Raw genomic sequence first — 10,027 nt, 5'->3', positions numbered from 1 at the left:
TAGCTGTGTATTTTTTTTTTGTGGAGGGGGAAATAAATATCAACAGAATTTCACTTATTTTATTTCATACTTTTTACAAAAGGATGCCTTACCTCCTGTTTCAAGAAACATTTCCAGATAGTATAAGTATTTTGTTCAGGCATGTAAAGAAAGGAGCCTCTTTCATTTCTGACAACTAATTGACATTTGGTAATGTCAAATGGCATGCAAATTATTAAAAATAGGGCACAAACACTGCTATCCTTCAGCTGTGCTAGCTGTGATTTCTAAAGCGATTAGTAATATTCTTTGTTCTTTTAAATATTGCTATTATTTCCCAATAACTCCTCTTTTCAAATATGAGAAACTTTACTCTCAAAGAAAAATGCTTATGCAAAATATATTAATATTGTGATTGTGTATGCCATATTCTGTACCCACAGTTCCTCCCTGCTGCCCAATTTTCTTCAGCACTGGTCCTCTAGACCCAGGTGTAACTCCCATTCTGGGTAACTCTTAGAACTTGCATTCACCTGTATTAGACTGAGCCTCCAGAAGGTGGCTACTATGCCCAGTTTCAAGTGTATTCTATACATCAATACTGCTCCTAAAATTATAGCTCATTAGCCCCTACTAGTAAGCTTCCCCTTTTAACAGTCAGCCCTCAAAAATAATTAGCTCAAAGCATTGGAATTTACCAAGATGTTATAATAGAAATATTAGCTATGAACTATTCCTCTCATGAACTAGGGGCATCTTCTCCCAACCAATACACAGACAGTTCATGGAAGGAATAATCATAAACATAAAAGGACAAGGGTAGTGGGATAAATGTATAAGGAACATAAGTCAATGTTTATAGCTTCTTTGTTCACTTAGCATTTGTATAAAGTAGGGCCAGTGTGTTAAAGGTAGAAGGACTTTCTTTCAGGGCTGGGTGTTGGCTACACCATTGTTTTATGCCAGGAAAATATAATAAGCAGTATTATTGGAAATGCCCGGATTATATTTTGAAATCTGTAATAGAGATATACAGTGTTGGAAATCCTTAGAGCCCCATTTGTGTCATGATGACCTGGGACATTTCTATTGCCTAAGAACCATTAGGATCATGATATTCTTTTGTGGACATCAGCATTTGCTTCTTAACTTACTAATTGGGTGCCTTTAGATGTGTTGGGTTCTGTTCTACCATCTGTTATTGTAGAGTTCCAGGCATGCATGAATCAGGAAAGTATTAAAGATGTATTCAAAAGCTGACTCTCATGAGCCATCTGCTCATGTACCAGACTCATGGATATATTTCTAGTATTTCATATGATTGATTTATAGATCCTTGAGTTGAATTGGTGCTCAAATCTTGTGGTATTCTGACCCCTTCCCACATGGAAGGCTGGTTAACAATTTCTATAGCTTCTTTGTTCACTCAGCTTTTGTATGAGATCAGGCCAGTGTGCTAAAGGTGGAAGTGGCATGGGCCTCGTGCCCCCAAAACTATGGAAGTGTTTCAGGCAAACTGTAAGCAGGGGGATTCCTTAGCTCCCTTCTATCCGTGTGGCTCCTGAACCCAAACATCTGATAATTCCTATAAGACCCTGAGAGGATTCTCCTCCTTGGATCATCCTTTGGATATGAGATGCACAGAGAGACACACCTTCTTGATATCTCAGACATCCATCGGTCCTCTGAACAAGGAGGATCACCCCTATGTCTTCAGGCAAACCTCCCCTGGCCCATGCCTCAGGGCACACACTCTAGAGTCCCGTTTTCATGTCTTCACTGTTGTAAAGAGCGTGAAGACCCCAGAATTGATGTCACCTGGGAACAGCTCTTCCACCCATGCTCTTCCCCCTAGGAGGCAGGCTTCCACCTATGCTGTCCTCCTGGCCAGCTTCAACATCACCTTCTACATGAATACATTTCTCTTTTTCTTTTTAAGCTAAGTGGAGTCTTGCATCCTTGTGAAAGGTATCCTACCAGAACCTAAACACCTCAAGATCCCCACAAAAGAAGGACTTTCTTCTGCACTGGGCATTGGCTACACCATTGTTTTATGCCAGGAAAATATAATAAACAGTATTACTGGAAATGCCCGGATTATATTTTGAAATCTGTAGTACAGATATAGGGTGTTGGAAATCCTTAGAGCCCCATTTGTGTCATGATGACCTGGGACATTTCTATTGCCTAAGAACCATAAGGATCATGATATTCTTTTATGGACATCAGCATTTGCTTCTTAAGTTGTTAATTAGGTGCCTTTAGATGTGCTGGGTTCTGTTCTACCATCTGTTATTGTAGGGTTCCAGGCATGGATGAATCAGGAAAGTATTAAAGATGTATTCAAAAGCTGACTCTCATGAGCAATCTACTCATGTACCAGATTCATGGATATATTTCTAGTATTACACATGCTAGATTTATAGATCCTTGAGTTGAATTGGTGCTCAAATCTTGCCGTATTCTGACCCCTCCCCAAGTCTATGAATGAGGAAGCTGAGTCCTGGAGAGGCCAAGCAATAAACCAAAGGACACACAGCTGATGGGCTGTAGACATCAGTTAAGATGGGCATGAGACAAAGGATATGAACCCAGGTTCTCTGCCTCTGTAACTGGTGCTTCTCTCCACTGTTATTATTCCATCTTCCGGCTAGTAATCTGGTCCATTTAAAACATTAAATTATGCCTTCTCATTAACTTTATCCATCATTTCTAATGCACTAAACTGAAGGCATTTTCAAACACATCCTAAAGAACATGTTAGGGATTAGGTATCAGGTGAAGGGAATACAAGATTCAGTATTCTTCTAAGAAGGCAGCCTGTCTGCCAAGAGTACTGAGTGATTTTTATCTAATTCATGATGTACCAGAGAGAAAAATTCATATCCTTATTTCATTTCATTCTACTAAGCTACTTTGGCACACACACACACATTTGTACCTGTAAGTAGATGCAAGAGTGATGAATCTGCCAAAGGAATTCTACAGTCTCCTTCAGGCACTGATACTAAAACTGGAATTTTTATGAGTTTTCCGGAGAAAAATATTTCTAGAAAAAGGTTGACAAGACCTGACAGCTCCAAGTAAATGAAATGCATATGTCCTCAGGCACTCCTCTGCCGAGGTCTTTACTTGGTAAGGGGTGAGTCCACATTTCAGCACCCAGAGACAACCTGTTCAGTTGGGAGAGGGTGTGACCTTTAGTATGGGGCTTGATTTAGATTCCCAGGCCAGATTGTCTTCCAGAAAGAATGGCTCTGCCTCTGTTGTCTGGAGCCATGAAGGACTGGAATTGTTTTTCCACAATCCTGTCATTGTAGGGTTTTAGCATTTATTATCTCAGTCTCCTGCTTCCCCACTCCTCAACACTAGGTTAATTAATGTGTAGGAAGTGGTGGCTCATAATTGTTCTAATTTACATTCCGGTGATTGTTAGCCAGTTGAACCCCAGTCTGGAGAAACAGGATTTCCAGGACAGAAGTTTCTTTTTCTGGTACTCAACTCCTATGAAATTCTCTTCACTCTTCTTCCTTTCCCTAAGTTAGTCTGACAGGGATATTTGCTGAAGTTTTCCCAACTTGCTATTTCTGAGACACAGAGACGACTTTCAATAATAATGCTCTGACTTATGGTGTGTCAGATGAGGATTTAACTTCATTCAAGACTGGAGGCGATTCCAAAAGGTTTTGTGTAAACTGATTTCTTGGTCAATTAAATTATATTTGACCTGCACATTCTTTAAGCATCCTGGGCTTTCTTCATTGATCTACTCTGTAAATCGAGTCCTAGTCCAAGTTTCTAAACCATGAGATCTGAGCTGTGATTGTGGAGAACTGAGTGGGGTTTATATTCCCACAAAGCAGGCCATTGCAGAGAAAGGCATGGACCCAGGTTTCATGCATTCTCTCTTTTTAAAACCTTTGCATTCTCTTCTCTCACTGGGGTCGTGGCCAAAACTTTTTACTGGGTGGGATTCAAGGACACCTGACTTCTCACCCTGGTCACCCGTCTAGCTTGGGATATTTGTCTGTTTGGTTCCCCCATCTCCACCCATCAACATTGACGTCCAATGAGCAGGCAAATCAGAGAAGCCCAGCCTCTGGAACCTAGAGCGCCCCGCCGCAGAATGCAGACAGTCCTCTCTTAAGCCCCTCGGCTCGCTTCTCTTTCCCAGGGTCCCCTCCGCGACTCCGCAAGAGCCTCAGCAAGCCTGGTCTCAATCTTGCCTCAGTGCTGGAAGCTTCCAACGAACGCCCGTCTCCGGGGTTTGTCAGAGGCAAAGCACAGCGCTTTTGCAGCCTAGATTATCTTGGAGACATCTCCAAGTGGCCAGACTGACAGAGATAGGCAGACGCGAGGTCAGGGCCTGGCCTGGAAAGCCGCAGCTCCCGGAGCAAAGCAGCGCCTGAAGCTGGCAGCTCTCCTCGACGTGTGCTCTGCTAATCTGGGAAGAAGAAAGTTTGGTCAGCGCAACCATGAGCGCACAGCGGGAAATCAGGACCTTCGGGGTGTGGGACTACCTGGTTTTCGCGGGGATGCTGTTCATGTCCGCAGCTATAGGGGTTTACTATGCCTTCCGCAGAGGCGGCCAGCAGACCAAGGAAGACTTTCTGATAGGCGGCCGGAAGATGACCGCGGTGCCCGTGGCGCTGTCCCTCACCTCCAGCTTCATGTCCGCCATCACGATCCTGGGTATCCCCTCGGAGATCTATCGCTTTGGGGCCATATTCTCTCTTTACGCATTCTCCTATATCGTTACGGTCATCGTCACTGCTGAGATCTTCCTCCCAGTCTTTTACAAGCTGGGCGTTACCAGCACCTACGAGGTAAGGGGACATCAGGAACCACTGCTACCCTCCCCCGCCCCCCGCCTTTCTGAGTTTGAGGAGCTGTGGAAGGAATCTTATCAAACTGAGGTTTGAGATTTAGAGCTGAACTCAGACACTTCCCAGCTGTGTGACCCTGGGCAAGTCACTTAACCCCCATTCCTTCGCCCTTACCGCTCTTCTGCCTTGGAACCGATTTTGTGTTTAGTAGTAGTCTCTCAGTAACCGAGGATGACTAGGATGATTGTCTGTGCGTTTTCATCTATGATAGATGAGTGTGCACAAAGACACTTGTGCGTGAAGGAGATTTAAGTGGAAAAGTCGACAAATGGTAAGGGTTTACAAAAAATTAGCGCTGGAAGACGTATTAGATGTCATCTCTCTCCAACTGTCTTCAACTCACACTAGTTAAATGTGGTTAAGTTACCCGGATAACAAGTGGCAGATCCCAGATTCAAACAAGTGTTCTCACTCTGAAGCCCCTGCTCCTTCCTTTGCATCCGTGCTGACTCCTAGATTTGCAAAATCGTTAAGTCTTTTAACGGCAAAGACTTTTGTCTTTTTTTTTTAGGCTTGTCCTCTTGTCCTGCTTTTTTTGTTCCCCATTTTTAAAAATTTCACTATCTTTATTTTTTTATTTTTAAAAATTAATTAATTTATTTTAAAGTATTTTTTCCATGGTTACATAATTTTGTTCTTATTTGGAATTTTCTTGGCAAAGATACCGAAGTGCTTTGCTGTATCCTTCTCCAGTTTATTTTACAGATGAGGAAACTCAAGCAAATGCAGTTAAGTAACTTGCACAGGGTCACCCAGCTGGTCAATATGTCAGGTGGGATTGGAATTTTGGAAGATGAGTCTTCCTGAATTTCTGGCTCAGGAATCTATATGTTACTGCAACCTTGTGGCCCTTAAGGGCAAGAACTACTTTCATTTTTATCTTTTCATCCCCAGCCTTTCATCCCCATCAAGCCTCAAACAGAGGAGAAGCCTAATTTATAAATACTTGTTGGGATGAATTGAGTTAGGGTAGCTTTTTAAAGAAGTGAGCTAAAGAATTTTGATCATTCAGGAGAGGTGGCTTTGTCACAGCTCTTGTCCTTTTCTCCAAAATTAGACAGGTTTGGTTTCTGAGAATGGGATGACTGCAGGGAGAGGATAAAGTCTCTTTGTAGATAATGCTGAGCCCAGGGGAATTTGGTGCAACTATTTACAGAGCCAGAGGAAAGACAAATGGTTCAAAAGATAATTCAAGAAAAGACAAATAAAACAAATCCTAGTTCTGCCATGTGTTAACTGTGGCCTTGGGCAAGTCCCTTAATTTTCCTGAGCCTCAGTTTCCTCATTTCTAAAATGACAAGGTTAGACTCAATGACCTTTGGGGTCCCTTCCAACTTCAAATATGTAATTGTGTGGTCAGGATGGGTCATATATATTAATCATTCTCTCATTTTGATCTTTTGAAAGTATCTAGAGCTTCGTTTTAACAAACGTATTCGCCTCTGTGGAACGGTCCTGTTCATCTTTCAAACAGTAAGTGGTTCTCCAGTGTGTTCTCCATCCCCCCTTTGTCGTCTAAGACTTTTTGGCAAAATGTTTATGGTAATTGGGCATTTTGTTTATTAAGACACTGTAAGATGGATTTATAGCATGTCTAAGTGAAAAGTGGAAAAAGGAAAAGGAAATGGGAAGAGAATGAAAGAACACAGATCCTGAGAGGTCAGAAAACACCTTTAGCTTCCTGAAATGGCAGGATGACTTCTATTAAGTTGAATTTCTCAGCTGCACAAGCTGCAGAGATCACTTACTTTGGGCAATAGCTGTTTATCCTTAATTTTTTAAATTAAAAAATACCCCCCAAACATAATTGAAATGACAAAAGTAATTAAGAAATTCATTGAAAATGCTCAGGAATGGCTAATCACTGCTAGACCCCTTTTACACTGTAAGTATAGCCAAGGATTTTTCTTCTCACTGCCTCATGGGGTTAGCTAGGGTGTGAATATTTGAAGGATATGATGTCTTGTGAATGGGGGACTCCCAACATGGTCACAGCCTCCATCATCAGATGAAGATGGCAACTATGGCTTAATAAATAAGCCTTAAGCATTGTATTAGAGTAGCTAGATGGCACAATGGATAGAGTGAGTGACCTGGACTCAGGGAGACTCATCTTCTTAAATTCAAATCTGGTCTGACACTTAATCAACTGGGTGGTCCCAGCAAGTCTCTTATTTCTGTTGACCTCAGTTTCCTCAGCTGTCAAATGAGCTGGAGAAGGATATGGCAAATCACTCCAGAATCTTTGCCAAGAAAACCCCAAATGAGATTATGAAGAGTCAGATATGACCGAAGATGGCTCAACAGTATCATAAAATGATTATAGATTTCCAACTAGAATGGACAGTTGAGTTTATCTAGTTCAACCCCTCTCATTTTACACCCCCCTCACCTCCCACTTCAGAACTGATGTTTCTGTGTTTCACTTTAAAGAATTTTTATCACCACCATTATGCTCTTTAACTTCTTTATTCTCACCCCCATTTTACCAAGGAAGAAGCAGATGCTCAGAGAATTAGCAACCAGAATTAGGTTTTGAACCCCAGGTCTCCAGAGTGGTTCTCTCTCTCCATTGGAATGATAGGGTGAACATTTAATGCAAGAAAGGAAAGGAAGAGAAGAAATGAACTAGGAATTGTACTATGACCTTTACAAATATCATTTCAGTTGATCCTTACAACAACCCTGGGAATTTGGTGCTATTATTATCCCCATTTTACAGATGAGGGGGAAGTGAGACAAACAGAGGTTAAGTGATTAGTCTAGTAAGTAACACAGCTAGTAAGTCTCTGAAGTTGAATTTGAACTCAGGTCTTCCTGACTTCACATTCAGCTTTCTCCCTCTTGTCCCACCTCGATGTCTTGAGGGATTAAAAAAAAAACAACTTTCATGATTTAATAACTTTGAATTATGTTGTCCTAAAGACAGATGTGAAGACTCTCCAGAAATATCTGTGTGAAGTCTTTTGGTTGTTCAACCATTTAGCTGCATCTGATTGATTCTTTGTGACCTCATGAATCATATTGTCCATGAGATTTTCCTGGCAAAGGTATTGGAGTGGTTTGACACTTCCTTCTCCCACTGTTTTTACAGATGAGAAAACAGGCACACAGGCTTAAGTGAGTTGCCCACAGTCACATAGCTGGTAAATGTCTAAGTTCATATTTGAACTCAGGCCTCTTTGAATTCACTGCACTGCCTAGCTGCCCCTTTTGAAGTCCTGCAAAATGGAAAAAAAAAAGGATGTAGGAGCATTGGAACATAGAGTCCAAGAGTTAGAAGAATTTTAGATGGCCATCTTGTCCAATCTTTAATTGAAGAGGCATCTCCTTTGTAATATTGCCCCCAAATGCAGTCATCTGTTCTCCACATGAAGATTGCTAGGGTGAAGAGACCTCCCTCCCTGCAGTTAGTTGGGGTAGCAGAAGGAGTGCTGGACTTGGAGTTAGGATAACTTCAGTTGGAATCCTGCCTCCTGGGGCAAGCCAATTAACTTCTCTCACCCTCAGTTTCCTCATCTATAAAATGGGAATAAAAATAGCCCTTGAGGGCTAGTATTTGATATGATCATATTATGTATCATATATTTTAAAATTGTATATAACTAATGTTATAGATCATATATTATTATATTATAAAAAGAGCCCCTCATTGTTGTGGTGAGGACTAAATGGGATAATTTTGTGTGGTATTTTGCAAACCTTAAAACACCATTTAACTGATACCTGTTATTAACTCTAAATCTATCCAACACATTAGTTCTTAGGTTTCTGCAGAGAACTCAGTTGTGCTGGAGATAGAGCCAGATATGTTGTAGAATGAGAGGGATTGGGAAAGAGAAGGAATTCTTCCCACTCCAAATAGAGGGCTACATAGGAAGAGAGGGACTGGGGGATTTGAATGCTAAGCAGGTTGTGAATTGATTTGTAAAATTCTTTGGTATTGACAATTTTGTGTTTGTATTTCATGTTCTGATTTTTCTTTTCTAGATTCTGTATACTGGAGTTGTTATTTATGCTCCAGCTCTTGCTATGAATCAAGGTAAATCTTTGCAGGATAAGCAGGGTTACTTGTGCTTATTTGGGGATGAGCCCAATGATCTCTTGGCAATGGGGGAATAGGCTGATATAGCAGTATGATAGAGGTGAGCTTTGAGTGACTTTTATCAGGACATCAAAGTCTCATAGATGTAGTACTAGAAAGGGCCTTTGTTATTGCCAGTCAACTCTTAATGATCTTATTTGGCATTTTTTTTTTTGGGCAAAGATACTAGAATGGTTTGCTATTTACTTCTCTAGCTTATTTTATAGATATGGAAACCGAGGCCAGCAGGGTCATACAGCTAGTTTTTTGAGACTGGATTGGAACTAGAACCAGAAAAGACCTTAAAAGTGATCTAAACCAACCCCTTAGGGTTGAGCTAGAAGCTATTGCTAGATGTTATTGTTGTCCCTTACAGCTGAAAATCCTATTATGGTCATATGTGGTTTTGAGGAAGACATTTTTAAGGTGGAGATGTTTCACAAAGGTCACCTAATCCAACCTGTGCCTGATCAGGAATCTTCCCTTTGACAACCCATCTAATAAGTAGGCTGCATGGAGGCTTCTAGTGAGGGGAAACGCATTGTTTTTGCCAGCAGTCTATAAATAACAGGTCTTGGGATCATAGGAACTAGAACGAGAAGAAACATTAGTGATCATCTGACCTACCCCTTTCATTTTAAAAGAGAGGAAACTGAGGATCTCAGGCTAACTAACTGCTTTGCCCTGTCACATAGGTGAGTTTTGAGAATCTAGTTTCTCTGACTCAGAACATAGTATTCTTTCCATGATTCTATGGTGCCTTGAAGAAAGGGAGAAAGCAGCAGAATTCTGCTGCAGGTATAACTGGACAGCTCCTGTCCTTGGACAGATCAAGGGCCCTTTGAGCCCTCGTCTGTTAAATGGTCACAATAATAAATGAAGTATTTAACTCAAAGAGTTGTCTGAGGATCAGATGAGACACAAAGTAAAGTGTTTTCCAAGGATTAAAATGTTCAAATATCAGCTGTTGTTAGAGAAAGAAATTTCTTCCTATCCTTTTAGGACAAGTCACTATAATGCTTTTATTCTTCTTTAATGTGCTACAGATAATTGCACAAGTGTATAAATTATTGTGCTT

At 41.1% G+C, this 10,027-nt stretch overlaps 1 protein-coding gene across 1 annotated transcript in view; it reads left to right on the top strand.

Annotated features, from left to right (window-relative positions):
- The first annotated feature begins 4,097 nt into the window (after window positions 1-4,097).
- LOC100020659 (sodium-coupled monocarboxylate transporter 1-like) overlaps window positions 4,098-10,027 on the top strand; it is a 40,744-nt gene continuing 34,814 nt past the window's right edge. The window contains exons 1-3 of the mRNA XM_003341973.4: window positions 4,098-4,805; window positions 6,273-6,338; window positions 8,856-8,907. Of these exons, the coding sequence (XP_003342021.1) occupies window positions 4,455-4,805; window positions 6,273-6,338; window positions 8,856-8,907 (469 nt within the window). The 5' untranslated portion in view covers window positions 4,098-4,454. The remainder of the gene's footprint in view (window positions 4,806-6,272; window positions 6,339-8,855; window positions 8,908-10,027) is intronic.

The sequence above is a fragment of the Monodelphis domestica genome, chromosome 5 (assembly GCF_027887165.1).
Source record: "Monodelphis domestica isolate mMonDom1 chromosome 5, mMonDom1.pri, whole genome shotgun sequence".
Classification (NCBI taxonomy): Eukaryota; Metazoa; Chordata; class Mammalia; order Didelphimorphia; family Didelphidae; genus Monodelphis; species Monodelphis domestica.
The sequence above is the reverse complement of the archived record's forward strand: the minus strand, read 5'-3'. Positions and strand labels throughout refer to the sequence as shown.